Below are 16,383 nucleotides of genomic sequence, written 5' to 3'. Positions count from 1 at the left end.
GAGGATCATGAGTTCAAAGCCAGCCTCAGCAACAGTGAGGCGCTAAGCAACTCAGTGAGACCCTGTCTCTAAATAAAATACAAAATAGGGCTGGGGATGTGGCTCAGTGGTCAAGTGCCCCGGAGTTCAATCCCCATACCCCTTCCCCCTAAAAAAGAAAATGTGCCCTGGTGTTCCTGACAAGCCACTAAGAATCATCTGTTCAGAGAAAGGTGTGGGTGCTGGTCAGACTCCATCTCTTCTTATTTAGTACCTTCATTAACAACGTGAACAGAAAATAAACACCAATGTGCACAGATGGTGCTAACTGTGGAGGTGCTATGAACAGAAGTGTCAAGAGAGGAGAAATAGAAATGTAAGCAGGAAACAGAAAAGATGTCAAAAAAAAAAAAAAAAAGAAACACAGCAAAAGGGGAAAATCTCTCAGATATAAAATAAAGCCCTACAGACATCAGAGCAAGACGCACCAAGAGATGAGAAACTGAAGGAGGAGGGGGAGAAGAGAAGAAGGGAGGCAGACAGATGTGCAGGGGAGGGTGGGAGGGCTGCTGCCCGTGGACCTGAGGGCTCCGAGCCCACTGCCATCTCATGGGAGGGAGCCACCATCAGGGCACCCACAGAGGGGCCCAGGACCCCATGGCATGAGATGCCCCCCGCTTCCAGCTACTGATTTGTGGTGTGGTTGGCTTTTTGTTTGGTTTGGTGTTGTTCTGTTCTTTCCGGTTCTTTGTTCTTTTTTCACATTTGAAGGAGCTGTGGGTACAGTTTTGGTTCTTCAGTTTGATTTGGGGAGATTTCATTATCCCTGGTGCGAAGAAGCATCAATTTGGACACCTTGAGAGGGACAGAGGAGTGAGCCCTAAAGAGTCCAGATTAACATGGGTCACATTCTCACCACCCCGACTTGTGATGTTGGTGGCAGGGAAATAAATCAGAGGCTCATGGCAGCCACCAGGCCACTCAGGCCACAGAGGTCCCCTCCAGCCCAGAGGCTCTGCCCTGGTCCCCTTTGCTAGGGGAGGGCTGCTGAGGCTCAATGAATAGGGACATTTAGCTGACGAAAACAGCACCAAGAGTCTCCCTGGAGCAGTGGTCTTCTGCGGGGACTCCAGCTGAAGACACAGTGTGCCCTGGAGCGCAGTTTCTCCAAGCACCGGGAGAACACTCCTTTCATTGAGAGCTGGCACCGTCCTCGCCTGGGAGACATCAGTGTCTTTGGGCTTGATGGAGGCCGAGGAGTGGAAAGCACCATTCCCAGGAAGGGAACACGGAGCGGTGAGAGGGCCCCGGAGGCCTGGGTCGCAGGTCGGAATGTCCAAACCTGCACACTGCTGCAGCGGATGCAAAGTGCTTTTTCCTGTGACTCACACGTGCCTGGGGTTAACAAATTCCACGCTGTGGAGGCGACACTCCAGGCTAGAACAGCGTTTCAATGCAGGGACCAAATGGAATGGAGGTCAAAAGTGTCGTTCAAGGCAGACACTCTGGGTACAGGCCCTGCCTCGCCATCTTCCACCTGTGAAAAGTCACTTGACCTTTCTAAGCTGCTACTTCCACATCTATAAAAGGAGCATGATGTCAGGGCCTTATAATGACAGTCTTGGATTAAATGAGATGACGCGTATAAAATGCTCATGCATACTCCATGGCAGGTTCTTAATAAATGGATGATGATTGCCAACCCCCGCCCCAGCCCAAGACCCACTAACAGTTGCCCAAGGCATGAAGCAGCCCCAGCCCTGCAGACAGCTAAGTGACCACTGGAAATACCTGCCCACACTACATAGCGTACTGTAGAGAAATGAGCATAGAACCACTGCTCCCTTAAACCTCAGGACATAAAAGTGACAGCATGCTCACTGATATAATTCCTGCAACTTCTCCGACTTTACACATATGTTTGCCATGAGTCCCGCTGGGGATATAGCTCAGTGACAAAGCCCTTGCCTAGCACACACAAGGCCCTTGTACTTGGTCCCCAGTACTGTCAAAAAACAATTTTTTTGAGTGTTTTCATTTCCTTAAAAAGTGAGGAGGCAGCACCTAATCTGTGGAAGTCTGGGTTTACAGAGAAGGGTAGCGGTTCATTCTGTAAAAGGATTCCAGCTACAAAAGGCATTCCTTGGATAGTGTTCCTAGTGCATCTTAATATCTTTTAACCACATATATAAACAGTCCCTTGAGTGGAGCAAAGAACCAGTAGCACCCATGTGCCTCACCTGACCTCTGTGGGCCCCGGCCTGGCCGCTCATGCTGGATTCGCCGCCTAACAACCCTCCTTTGAAGATGCCTGATGCTGGCCTTGTCTTTAGGTTAGTCTTGTGTTGACATAGCCCTGGCTGCTGGTTTCATCATGTCACTTTTTTAAAAATTCATTCTTTCTGTGGACATTGATGGACTCCTAGGAGTTCTTGATGGGGCAGGAACAATGCTCAGTGCCCTACTGAGCAGAGAGCACAAGGAGGGGACACCACTAGGATGCCACCCTGTTCTTTCAGCAGGAAGACTGGCCCACAGTGCCCAGGCTCCAGTCCTGCCTCTACTGTATGACTCTGGGTGAGTCCTGAGCCTCTCTGGGCCTCATTTCCTCTTCTGAAAGTGGAATTTGAACTCGCCTCATGTTGTACTGAGGACTCCACAAACTGATGTCTGTAAATCCCTTGTTACTTTTCTGCTGTTTGCCGTGATGATACCATAGCCCAGGACACCACAGATCCAAATCCAGGATGGTCGGGTTCTGGGGAGAGCCCTGGTGGGCTTTGGGCTGCTGCCTTCTCTCTGTGTTCCTCCTGGGTTGGGAGGGGAGAGGACTGCCTGGCTGAGGTGTCTCCCCACGCTTGGGACTGGACATGTAGCTCAGTCGTAGAATGTGCTGTGTGACAAGGCCCTCGATTTGAACCCCAGCACCACACCTGTGTGCACGCGCACACACACACACACACACACTCACATGAGAGGATGCTCTTGATAAAGAAAACCACTACCTATGAGCTTTCTCCCCAGCAGTACTTTTTGCCAGCTTTTTGGGGGGTAGCAGGGGTAGGGTACTAGAGATGGAGCCCAGGGGCACTTTACCACTGAGACACATCCTCACCCTTTTTTATTTTTTATGCTAAGACAGGGTCTCATCCAGTTGCTCAGGGCCTCACTAAGTTGCTGAGGCTGGCTTTGAACTTGAGATCCTCCTGCCTCAGCCTCCCAAGTCCCTGGGATCACAGGCACATTGCCACCACGCCCGCTGGCCAGCTTGCTTTTGACTAACATTTGACTCCTATATCTTATTCCACCCCTTTTTAACTTTTCTGTGTCATTATGACTCAGGCGTGTTTCTTGGGAGTAGTGTGTAGCTGGATTTTTAAATTAATCTGAGAAATCCCCTTTAACAGTTGACACATCCAGGGCCCTCGCACTCGTGTGTACACTTCAGCTCATTCAGGAGTATGGAGTCTTTCCTGTTCTGTTTCTTCTTTGCCTCTTTTGTCTTCCTTTCGGACCTTCCCTGAAGGGTCAGATTCTCTTCTCACCCTTCCTGTTGTTGGGGAGTCGTGTGTCCTGCTGTTCTTGTTTCCCCTATTTTTTCCCATGTGTGTGCTTATCTGAAGGAAGGCTGAGGTCCTTCAGCGTCCCCACTCTCCACCACTGAGACCAGGACCTTGGAACGTCTGCTGGGACACCACCCCCCTTTCTTGTCGTCATCCTGGATTTGGGTTCAACTTGACGGTTCACACCCCAGAACTCAGTCCGGTTCACTCCTGTCGTCACAGTGGTGTTTCCTCCGCTCTGATCTGCCTAGATTTTGCCTGTAAGTCCCCCCTTTACTCGCCCCACTGCACCTCGCACTCTCCTTCTGCCCTGGCTCTTCCCTAATGAAGTGTCCTGCGGTGATTCTTCCCATGACAGCAGAGATTGGCCAAGCGACAGAGGCCCTGTGTTCTGAGAAAGTCTTTGCTTTGTCCTCGCTCAGACGATAGACGGGGGCAGAATTCCGGGCTGCTCTGCTCTGGGTCAGCCCTTTGAAGAGTGAACTTTTGTCCCCCCACTGGATGAGGCCGGCCTGCCTCTGTGCTCAGAGCCTCTCCTCTCGGTTCTTGAGGTTTTCTCCCTGCCTTCGGTGAGCCGCAGTGGATTTGCTTTTCAAGAGGTCAACAGAGAGGAGAGCTGGAGAGGCAAAAATTCTGATGTCCTTTTCACAGGCCGGGAGCCTGTGGAGGGCCTGTCTGTAAGCAGGGCCTCAGTCCTTGTTCCCTCACTGGTGGCCCCAGGTGTGACTTCTGCTCGAGTCAGTGCTTCTGGCACCTCAGCCTTCTTCCCATGCTGGCTCCAGCGTCCCCTCCTGCCCCCTGCAGCCAGCCCCCTGCCATTTGCAGGTCACCCCTTCTTTCCTTTAATGTCCATTTTAGCCATTCCCTCTTTAGAACCATAATCAGGACTTGCCGAACCCTGCAGGAGTCAGGTTTGTCCCTCTTATCCCTTGCTGGGCCAGTTTCATGCTAGGGGCCGTGGGAGAGCAGAGGCCACAGGTGGACACCACTAGGTGTGAGGCTGGACACCTCGAAAGCTTGGAGGATGACAAGAAATGGTAGCAGGGAGCCGCGGGATGTCCGTGTGCCCGGAACAGAGCTCTCTGATGACACGGCGGGGATGTGCTTGAAGGAGGGCCTGGCGCGGAGGAGGGCAGAGAAACCAGTTAGGGGGCTGGGCAGGAACCAGGGGAGGGGCATGGCTCTGGGGGCAGGAACCAGGGGAGGGGCGTGGCTCTGGGGGCAGGAACCAGGGAAGGGGCGTGGCTCTGGGGGCAGGAACCAGGGGAGGGGCGTGGCTCTGGGGGGCAGGAACCAAGGGAGGGGCGTGGCTCTGGGGCAGGAACCAGGGAGGGGCGTGGCTCTGGGGCAGGAACCAAGGGAGGGGCGTGGCTCTGGGGCAGGAACCAGGGAAGGGGCGTGGCTCTGGGGGCAGGAACCAGGGAAGGGGCGTGGCTCTGGGCCGTGGCTGTGACCGTGGGGAGAGTCGGAAGAGCTCAGCTCTGTGTGGGCAGTGGAGAAAGAAAAGGGAGCTGGGCTGAGTCCTGACCTCCCTGACTGGGGAGCCTGCGGCCCCGACAGGCTGGACAAGAGGAGGGGAGCAGTTTAGGAGAGGGGGTCAGGAGGATGAGCTCAGCACTGGGCCCAGGAGGACTCGGCTGGCTGAAGGGCATTGGGGGATTTGTCTAGAGGTGGCTGAGAATATATGCTTGGACTTCATGCTAGGATGGGGACAATGATTGGGTCCCATGCATAGGTGACACCACAGTGCAATGACATATAAAACAAAGAGAACTGAACATACAGTAACACTTCAGAAATGAGAAAACAGAGCCAAAAAAGCTCCTACAAGAAGTCTCACCACCCTTGGGTTTTCAGTCTGCTGTAATTTCCTCTTGGGAGCCCACCTCAGCCACCCAAGGCCAGGGCACCCTCCTCTGTGCATCCCATGCTTAGTCACTACAGGGTGTTGACCTTGCCTATCACCCGTCTCTGATGGAAGGGCCATGACTGGGCCTGACCTACTTGCTCCAGGCAGGGCCCCGCCTGTTGTGGTCAGTAGTGCCGGGGGCTTGGGGGCCATGTGAGGAGAGCGTCTTGGGGAAAGGTGTCCCAGGCCAAGAGGGTCCTGGGGTAGTGTGAGGGACACAGTGGGCGGGGTGGTAAGTGCAGCCTCTGCCACTTGGGCCCTGGTAGACAGATGCCAGGCTCAGGCGAGGCCTCAGGGTTGCTGACTGGTGACAGCACCTGGATCTGACCCAGCTGTTGCATGACAAGAAATTTAATTTTCTAAGTTAAAATGGTTTTGCCCCAATCCCTCACCAGCCATGGAGCCAGAAAGGACTGACTAGTCCAGGAAGCGCAGCCTCGCTGCCCTTGGCTGCCTGGGTGCTGGCCTCCTGGTCTCACTTTAGAAGTGACTTTAGTACGAGTATCTGTTGTACCCCAACAAAAGCAGAAGTGGCATTTCCTATGGCAGGGTTGTGAAAGAGGGGCCCTCTGTGGTTTGAGCCCACAGAGGGGCCTGCTGCTTGAAGGAAATGAAATATAGTACAGAGCTCAGCCAGGCGCTCCAGACACCCCAATCGGTGGCCCTTGTCCTCAGGGAGCTGGAGAGCACACCTGTCCCGGTGACATCTGGGTGGAAAACCTAGCCTCTAGGGTTCCTCATGAAGCACTGAAGACACTTTTCATCTCTTTGAGAAGTGTCTGTTTACTGCCTGTCTAGGCTTGGTGCAGAGGAAGTGCCTCCCGCCATGTCCTGTGACCTCACACCAGAACCTGGCATCAGCCTCCCACTGTCCTTGGGCACTCCTGCCCACACCCTGATGGCTCTCAGGCCACTGGGCTGCACCCCACTCCCACTGCGCTTCCCTTCGGTGCATCTGTTGGATTTAAAATGCATCACCCTGTGCCCAGAAGGAGCGCCACTGGACCACCATGGGGAAGAACCCACGGTCCATCCTGCCCCTGGCTGAGGGCACCTGACCCACTGCCCAGGTCCACTTCATGGGCTGACTTCAGTCTAGAGACCTGCACAGCCAACTGACCAGGGGCCTGGACAGGTAGGGTCATTTTCAGGGCTGATTCAGTTCCTCAGCAGCCCAGGGTCCACCCTGGGTAGTCACATTGATCCATTCCTGCATTTACCCTTGGGCGGCCACAGCGAGTGTAGATGGAAAAGGAAGCAAAGTGACTTGGCAGAGGCCATTTGCCTGCGATGATGGCTGAGAACAGATGACTGAGATGAAAGTCCCCCGAAATTCCACAGTTTGCTGAGCCACTAAATCCTGTAACAGAAGATGGGGAGGAAAAAGCCCTCCCCCCGTTGCCTCCGTTCGCAGCTGTCATTCGGCTTGGCACGCCGTCACAGGAGACACCCTGTTTCCATGTATAAAATCTGTTTTCTTTCCTTTAAAAAATGAAGAAAGGGCTCGCGCTCTCTAAAGATTCCGGCACGTGGTAGAGCTCCAGCAAGAGCCAGTCAGGAGGCCCTGGAGCAGCCCTGAGCGCTGCTCGGCCGCAGCAACTTCTTGCCGGTCTTGAAATCATTTGGGTCGTACTTGAAAGGGGGAGAGAAAACACGGTGAGAGGGTAGGTCTTTTGTTTCCTCTAAATCAGCCCACTTTTTTTTTGGTACTGGGGATTGAACCCAGGGATGCTTTACCACTGACTGAGCCACATCTCCAGCCCTTCTTATTTTTTGAGACAGGTTCTCACTGTTTCTTAGGGCCTCACTAAGTTGTTGAGGCTGGCCTTGAACTTGCAATCCTCTTGCCTAAGCCTCCAGAGTTATTGGAATTCAGGCATGCATCACCATGCCCAGCTTTTCTTTCTCCCTCCCTCCCTCCCTCCCTTCCTTCCTTCCTTCCTTCACCAGGGACTGAACTCAGGGGCACTTGACCACTGAGCCACCCCTCCAGCCCTATTTTATATTTTATTTTAGAGACAGGGTCTCACTGAGTTGCTTAGCACCTCACTTTTGCTGAGGCTGATTTTGAACTCGTGATCTTCCTGCCTCAGCCTCCTGAGCTGCTGGGATTACAGGCGTGTGCCACCACACCTGGCAAAATCAGTCCACTTTCAAAGGAAAACTCTTGCGATGAAATTCACCAAGAAATGAATCCCACATTTAGTACATTCACAGTGTTGCACAGCCATCTCCTCTATCTAGTTCTAGAATATTTTCATCACCCCAAAAGGAAACTATATACCCATTAAGCAGCCCCACCACACCCTACTCTCCACAGCCCTTTGCAATGGCTCTTGTGTTTTCTGTCTCTATAGATTCTCTGCTATAGATTTTCCTACTATAAGTGGAACCATACACCAGGTGGCCTTGAGTATCTGGCTTTATTTACTAAGCAATATATTTTCAAGGTTCATCATGCTATAGCATGTGTCAAAACTTTATTCCTTTTTATTGCTGAGTAATGTTCTCCACTGAATGATAATATTTCAATGAATGGACATACCACATTTTGTGGATCCATCCATTCACTGATGGACATTTGGTTGCTCCCACATTTTGTAAATAGCTCTGCTCTGAATGTTTGTGGACAAGCTTTTGAACATCTGTTTTCATTTCCTCTGGATACATATCTTGGAGTGGAAATGCAGGGTTGTCTTGTCATTCTGTGTTTAACTTACTGAGGAACTGCCACTTGAATCCACATTTTCTTCTTTTGTGGTCTGTCGATGGCAGTGTATAGATGGCACCATTTGAGTGTGGCTGAGAACAGAAGGAGGGAGGCACTTCTTCTTGCCCTCACTGTTGAGGTATGATCTCAATCCCCTTTTCAGTCCAGACCCAATAGGCCAGGGCCACCCAGGGCTATGCAAGGAAAAGAGCAGGAGCCCAGGGACATCCCGTCACTTGGGGAGTCAACATGAAATGTTTCTTTTCTAAGGAGCAGGCCTCCCTTGGGGACCCTCCATCTCTCAGGCCTCCCTCTGGGACCCTCCATTTCACTGGCTTCTGGCCACTCTGCCTTTGGAATGCACGTCATAGACTGGGTGTGCATTCGATCTAGGAAATGCTGACCGTCGTGCCCTCTGCTGTCCCTGGCTGAGAGACTGCAATGGGCATCTGAACTTGGGGAAGTGAGGGGATGGAGCTCTGCTGCTGGGCCAGCAGTGTGCAGAGCAGGTGCACCGAGGCCTGCAACGTCACGCGGACCTAGCAAGCCCAGGGCCAGCGGCCTGGCTGGTGTTGCCCATCTGTCCTGGGAGCATCCGCAGCCTCCAGGGCCCTGTGTCTGAGCCCCTGTGAGAGCCTTCTCCGCCCTCCAGGCACCTGCATCCTCAAAGTGGAAGCAGTGCACAAGGCAGGGTGCTCCGTAAACTTGTCAGATTTAAATAGATTGAGAATCCACCGCCCCATGAAGACAGTCAGGAAGGGATGGTTCAAAACAGAAGCATTCGTATGGTTTTTATGGTGTGAAGAGAACATAAACTGAGTCTGTAATAATAGCTCTCCTGAACCATCTCTTTTTGGAGGTTCTTAGCACTTGAGAAAGGAGTAAAATTTCCCCCGTGAAGCGAAATCATAGTGTGGGTTTCCCACATACGGTGCTTTATGACCAGGCACCTGGTGCAGATCCCTCGCCAGACTGCAAATCCCATGAGGGCAAGCAGCTTGCCAGGGCTCAGGGAACCCCACCCCTCCCCCGCTCTCTGGCTACAAACTCACTTGGTCTTTCAGGGCCTGGCACAGTGTCTGACGTGGAGTAAGCACTGGGTAAGTGCCAGGGCGTCCGAGGGCAGAGGCTAGATCAATGGATGGATGAGAGTATTCGTTCCATTCATTTTCACCATAAAATAGGCAATGGATTTCCTATATATATTTGAGAGTTGCAAAAGACCTTCATAGAGGTATGAAAGACTTGGATAAGAATCCAGACCCTCCAGCCCTAAGGCCTCTGGGTCTTACATTAAGACCCCAAAGGAATCAGGAGAACTTTCACGTGGGCTTAGAAAGCATCACCCAGAAACCCCCCCGAGGTGGAGAGGGGATGTGGGAGCATCACTAAACGCTGCCTTTTCTTTCCTAATATGTCTGTGACTCATTCTCATTCAGTTGAGGGTCAGCATTGAGACACAGGAAGTAGGAATTCATTGTTGCCACAGACCAGAATCTGTGGTCCAGGTCAGGGGTAGCTCAGAAATGTGGCCGGGAGAGGAGATGGCAGCAAGGCCCCTTGACATGTACACGGGCCCTTCTGTCCACTTGGGTACAGCTGCTCCAGAAGCCCCGTGGGCTGGGCCTGTGGCGTAGAATGCCCAAGAGCCAGCCTTGCCCACAGGAAGGACAGGACAACCAACCACTGTCCTGGGACGGTGCACCCCGCTGGGGGGGACAGAGCAGCTGTGGGGCTGGCCCAGGAGGGTGGGACAGGGAGAGGGGAGAGGGCCCGGAGCTGGGGAGGGTCAAGAGTGCAGCAGCTCCTGCTTCCAGATGGCCTCCAGGAGGGAAGAGAGCCCGCCCCAGCCACGCAGGACCTATCTTGCGCCTTCCAGCGCAGTGTTCTGCTGTCCCCTCTGCAGGAAGCTCCCTGAGGAAGGGAACTGCCCCCCTCCCTTTCTGTCATCTGCTTCCCGCTTGCTCCCCAGCTAGTATTTACTCTAGTGCTTACTGACTGGGACAGAAAGGGACAAGAGCTCTTAGCCCAGCCCAGTGTGGGAGAAGCAACCCAGAGCCAGCTTCCCTCACCCCGCCCTACCCCCCAGAGGGCTCCATGTTCAAAGCCAAGTCTGTCCTCGGTACCCTGGGTGCTCCTCACACCTCTCTCCTCACCAGCCTCTACCGCCTCTTAGAGACCTAGAACAGGTCCAGCAGCTGAACAGGAGGGGAAGGGCCGCTCTGCAGACTCGGGGCACCAGGCCAGGAAGGAGGACCCTGCTGGGAGGACTGCACAGGCCCAGGAGCATGGTGTTGGGGAGAGCTTGGAGTATGGGCACCTAAGCCCATTCCCCAGGTGATTCTAGAACCCACCAGGTGTAATTTACCAGGTTCCACAGGGGAAGGAGGAGGGCAGAGCCAGGAAGGGGAAGGAAGGGCGCTGGCTCCCAGGCGGGAGGCTCAGGAACCAGCCTGGTTCTGGAGAGATCCCCAGCCACAGTAGCGCCACAGAGCTGGGGCTTTGCTTGCTTCGGGCCGGCACCAGGACCCAGGTGAACACTCTACCTGCAGAGCAGCCCTGACTCCTGCAGGAATGGAAGACGGCCTGAGTCATTGCCTCTGATGGGCTCTGCTATTTTTATGTCCAAGTCTGGTTAAAAATAGCTTCTAAGCCAAGCTTTTAGCTGCAGCTGACAAGATATTAAGTATTAGATGCCTAATGCCCATAAGTGATAACCATGGGCCTCTTCCTGGTCCGTTTTCTGCCTCTACATCATAGCTAATCATAGCAGGTAGGAAGCGGTTGTGAGAAGAGCCCCTAAGAACACCTAAAATTACTTCCCAAACTTCAGAGCCTTCTGGGGTGCGTCATGGGGAGTCCCTGGACATGGTGCCCTGGGCTAGGCACTCCGGGGAAGCCTGGGTTCTCCTGGGCCCGCTGCTGTCAGGCCCCCTCTGGCAGCGCACACAGCCTGACAGGTTGCCTCAGCCTCCGGGCAGTCGCCTCCCGGCCAGGCCAGTACTCAGAAAGCGCCTCATATTCACAGCGGCCCAGTGAGGGCACATCCAGGCTGGACAGACGCTCAGCATGTACTGGCCTCAGCCCTGGCCTTCCCGCCACACGTGAACATGGCAGCTTGGCGTTCACTGTTCAACGCCAAGAGCAACCTCAGACCAGTGGGTCCAGAAGAGTATTCAGGGGCACCCAGCCTGTCCACGCCCCATGTGCCACCCCAGAGTCACGAAGGGATTCCCAAGGCTTTAGGCACATGGGGCAGAGCCAGCCCACCTGATTAGAGGCTCCCAGGCCTTGCCTTTCTCCTCTCCCTCCCCAGCGCAGGCTGGTGTGTGCCTGGATATTAGGTGCCAGCCTAGCTCGACAGGATTCTCAGCTCTTAAAATAAGCAGCAGCTTAAGTATATTCAGTGCAGTGTGAGAAGCCGAAGGAAAGGGCTCCTGTCTCTACAGCAGGGAGAGCCCCGCCATGCTGCCCCTCAGCTCTTGATCCCCCACCTAGAACAAGGAGGGCCTGCATGAAGCCCCTCTCTGGCCAGTAGGAGGCTCATCGCTCCCAGGCCAGGGGAACGTGAGCTCCTACCACACAGGGCTCCTAGTGGACACAGGAGTGGGAGCAACCACCACCTGTACCCGCCATTCCCATCTGCCAGGGTGGTAGGCACCATCAGCAAAGTTGACCTGGCAACGCCAGGTCACAACTCCAGCCTCCAGGAGGCCCACAGCCTTCAGAGCTGTGGTCAACTGGGACAGCCTTCTCACAGGTGGACTGTGTGATAGAGGGGGGCCAGGGTCAGACTCCCAGCAGACTCTCCTTTCATCGGGGAGTATGTGGGGAGGAAGTGTCCACTTACCCCTGATAGACACTGTCCCCCATGGGTCTCCCTGTCACAATCAGCGATAACCAATTAATAGTCACAAGACAGAGAACCCTGCCCCCCAGGACACCTAACGCCCAAGTGACCTGGTCCTCAGCCTGAGCCAGAGGGGCTCATGGTTCAGCCACACCTGCCTGCCCTGGACCAGCTGCACCTGCTGGCTTCTCCAGAGATGAGCGGCGGGCCCTGTGCTTTGCCACTGGTGGTGGAGGGTATGCCCAGCACCTCGACTCTGCTCTCTCCCAGCCTCCACTCTCTCCCAGCCTCCACCTCCCTTTAGCACTCTCGAGCCCTCTCTGGGCATCTGTGAAGAAACAAGTTAAATAGAACCCACCAGCCCAGAGGAGCCTGGCAAGTGGCAGGCCCCTGTGGGTGGCCAGGGAAATCACCCCATTCTAAATCTGCCTGCTAACTGCCTGCCTGGTCTTTTGGGTTTTCCAGTGAGAATCGCCACCTTCAAGTGAACGTCACCAATCCAGTGCAGTGCAGCCTGCATGGGAAGAAGTGCACCGTCTCCGTGGAGACGCGGCTCAACCAGCCAGAGCCCGACTTCACCAAGAACCGCTCGGGCTTCATCCTCAGCGTGCCTGGGAACTGACCACTGCACCACAGAGGCCTGGCCTGGGGGCAGGAGGCTGGGCCTAGGGTGAGGCTGTCCGAGGGGCTCGGCCCCTGAGGCCCTCGAGCGCTGGCCCCGCTCAGCCTCCTTCCAGCCTGACTGCCGCATCTCCACTAATGCCACCAGAAAGCAGCTGGCGAGGGCCCAGGCTTGGGGAGGGCCACGCCTGCCTTTCTAAGGCCCTTCCCTGGGAGCTCATCTTCCCAGCTTTCTGCCTTTGGTCTCCATCTTCTGCTGTCTTGACTTTCCACAGTCCCTGCTCAGAAAACCAAAGACCCCGTATCCTGCTCCAGACCCCTGGACTGACACCCAGAACACATCTCACCTCAGAGGCAACTGGATGGTACCTTTAGTTGGTGAAGCCATCCCTCAAATGGCCAGGGCAACCCACTGGGCCTTGAGTCAGTCTAGCTGCTGACTCCTGCAAAGAGATGGGCTGGGGGAGCCCAGAATGAAGTTTCCCCAGCAAAAGTGGTGCTCCCCCGGGGAGTGGAGGAGACCTGGTGGCTGAGCTGAGCTGTAGCCTGTTCTCTCCCCGAGTCCTGCCTGCTGCCTCTCCTCCCCCAAGGTGATTGCAGTCCTGGAGACCCAGCTCAGAGTGCCTAAGCAGACCCTCTTTCCCCAGCCAGCCAAAGCCATCAGGTGAGCAGGTTCACCTATAGACCCCAACAGAGAGTCCCTCCTTCCCAGAGCCTGCCCCTCAGAGACTACCAGTGTCACCAGGAACCAGAAGCCTGGGCCTTCTGACCCACTCTTTGTGGAGACAGTGTGATGATGCCCTGAGGATATTCTAACTTCCCTACCTACAGCCCGCATCCATCTTACACTGATTTTTGCAGTTTGCAGGATTGTTAATCAAATATGGTCTCTGCTGTGGCCACACTGTGTCGGGAGGCCTAATGAGGAAATGCAGGTGCGGGGTGAGGGGAGCGCTGGTGCTTGGCAGCTCTCCTCTTCTCACTCCTTATTTCCTACTCACTGGGAGAACTAGAACCAGGGTGGGGTTCTGAGCATACAGGAACCATAGGAGGCAGAGCATCAGAAATCAAGAGCATGGGGTCCTGACACTGCAGGCCAGGCCAGGGTCCCCACATCCCCCTGTAAAGCTGTGCACATATCCCCACTGGAGCCTGGGGCCTGTGGGCCTCCTACCAGGAGAATGCTGCCATCTTGCCAGTTTCTGTCAGCAAAAAAGCACACGCACTTCAGAGAACCTCCCTCTTCCCCAAGCCTCAGCTGTTAAGGATACTGAGGCCTTTGGGCAGCCCAGGCCTCTCTTTGGGGAGCCTTAAAAAAACAACCTTGGAGCAGATACTCCATAATGAAAGAGGGTAAGGGTATGCCCGTGCCTCAGGAGCAGCTGGTAGGGTATAAAGAGGGCTGACAGATTGTCTTCAGCTTCTGCCACAGATGCTTGCCCCTCCTGATCCTCCCACCCTGACCCAGCGGAACTCACCGAGTGCCTGTGTGCCAGCTCCTGTGTCTTTCCTGGGCCTGATGCGGTCACCTGGCTAACCCAAGGTGGTCCCACCATCCTGGACACCCCACCCCATCCTCCCACCCCCTGCCCAGGATTTGCAGAGATTTGCACTATGTGCAATTTGCAACAAAGAATCCTTTTAGCATCCTGTCCTTGGGAACACTTTCCTATTCTCCAACCTGGTCAGCTGCCTGCACAGTGCAGAGGTGCCACTAGCCCAGTTTAGCAACGCTCATAGTTTTGCCAATCACCAGTAGACACTAGTTGAACCATCTAACTGGAACTTCACCTCCCCTTTCCACTTATCGCCCCAAACTTGTTGCTTTACACTAGACACTGCACATGTTTTTAAACACACCAAAATAGACCATGCCAAATGAGTTGCCTGTCAGAGGCTGGATAAAATGAAGGGCTTGGACTCTTCTTTCCCACCCTTTGATGTAGCCTGGGGCCCCTCAGCCCAGCACCAGGGCCTTCCTGTTGAGGCCACTGGACGCTGCTGTCCACAAGCACTTTTTTATAATGTACTAAAAGAAGTCACAGGGTGTGGCAACCGAAGAAAGGTGAAGACTATAGGATAGGACTGACCATGGGAATGCATCAGGGGTGCAAAGGGAAGAAGGCAGTGGTTGTATGCAATGAAGTGGGTTCTCCTGATTGACTTAAATGCAGTTTTATGGTTTGGTGCATATATTCCTATTTTCCATTAAATTAACTTTATTTCTAAAGCATATTTTGATTTACATTAAGAGCAATAAAGCATTAAATCTTATTTTTAAAGGTGTTCTTCTTCTTATCTGTCATTGAACATTATAATTGTAAAATTTTAGCTTAAAGTCAACTTATTCTAGAGGACAGAAGAGAGCACTAAGCACAAATAATGTAAAATGGAAGATAATTTGTCCAAGGCTTTTCAACAAAAACATTATCAAGGCCAGGCATGGTAGCGGACACTTGTAATCCCAGCCCCTGGGCAAGCAGAGAGGCAGGAGGGTCGCAAAGATCGAGGCCAGCCTCAGCAACTTAACAAGACCTAATCTAAAAATAAAAAGGGCTGGAATGTGGTTCAGTGGTAAAGCACCTCTGGGTTCAATCCCAGTAAAGAGTTATTAGTGAACGGGAAGGAAGAATAAGGAGGTGGGGAGAGAAGGCTGTGGAGTTAAATCCAAACACTTTCTTATACCATTTTGAAGCCTGTGTTCTAGAATCCAGAAGCTTGGAGCTGGGCATGACAACACACTCCTGTAATCTCAGTGACTCAGAAGGCTAAGATGGGATCTCATGTCAAGGCCAGCCTTAGCAATTTAGCAAGATCCTCAAGTCTCAGGGGCTGGGGTCGTGGCTCAGTGGTAGAGGCACTGGGTTCAATACTCAGCACCACATAAAAATAAACATCTACAAATGAAAATTTTTTTTAAAAATCCTCAAGTCTCAAAAAACAATGGAGCCCAGTGTTAGAGCACCCCTGGGTTCCATAAATAATAAATAAATCTTGAAGCCCATTGCTTGGTGTCAGAGAACATTAACTGAAATAAAAACATGTATACTGGATGGGCTCAGAATCTTATGGCAGAGGACAAAATGGCCTCATTCCAAGGTAGTTGGTTGGAGAAGGGGTGGGGTGGGAGAAAGCAAAAATGGGCTCTCGGGTAGGAGTGGGAGCTGTAGGCAAACAAGGTGAGGCCTAGTGGGGGCCATGGGGCATTCCCAGCACCTGAGGCTCTGCCACCTCAGAGTGCTTCCCAGTCACTGGCAGGAAAATATGACTCAGCCGATGGGAGTTACCTTGAGGAAACCAGTAACCGTGTTCCCAGGCTGACAGCTTCTAACAACCAGGTGCAGGAGCAAGGGAAGACCAAGTCCCCGCTGCCCTCTTCCTGAGCTGAGGCTGGTGGCATGAGCTCGACAGGACTGGGCCCAAACCACCAGAATTAGGAGGCTCTTACCCTGCCCAAACTGCAGGCTGGGCTGGCTGCTTTTCTGGAAGCCCCAGCACTGAGCTTCTCTGCAGGAAACCTACATAGACCTAAACCTAAACATGGACACAAGTCCACCCCTACTGGCCCAGGAGCCTTTGGGCAGTGAGCATTGAGCAGGGCCAGGCTCAGGGACACAGGAGCAGCAGCCTTAAGCAACAAGCCTCAACATATTGGTCCAAGGCCCAGTGCCCATGCAGAAACCCACTTGGCCAGCACTGGCCAGGCCATATGTGTGAGCTTGACCCTCCTTGGCTCAACATACCAGTCATC

General features: G+C 53.6%; 1 protein-coding gene across 1 annotated transcript in view; it reads left to right on the top strand.

The window, feature by feature from the left end:
- Myo1d (myosin ID) overlaps positions 1 to 14,914 on the top strand; it is a 310,288-nt gene extending 295,374 nt beyond the window's left edge. Inside the window, exon 22 of the mRNA XM_027924185.2 lies at positions 12,477 to 14,914. Coding sequence (XP_027779986.2) covers positions 12,477 to 12,633 — 157 coding nt within the window. The 3' untranslated portion in view covers positions 12,634 to 14,914. The remainder of the gene's footprint in view (positions 1 to 12,476) is intronic.
- Positions 14,915 to 16,383: the final 1,469 nt, after the last annotated feature.

Source organism: Marmota flaviventris, chromosome 17, assembly GCF_047511675.1.
Source record: "Marmota flaviventris isolate mMarFla1 chromosome 17, mMarFla1.hap1, whole genome shotgun sequence".
Taxonomy (NCBI): domain Eukaryota; kingdom Metazoa; phylum Chordata; class Mammalia; order Rodentia; family Sciuridae; genus Marmota; species Marmota flaviventris.
This window is presented reverse-complemented; position numbering and strand designations above follow the sequence as displayed.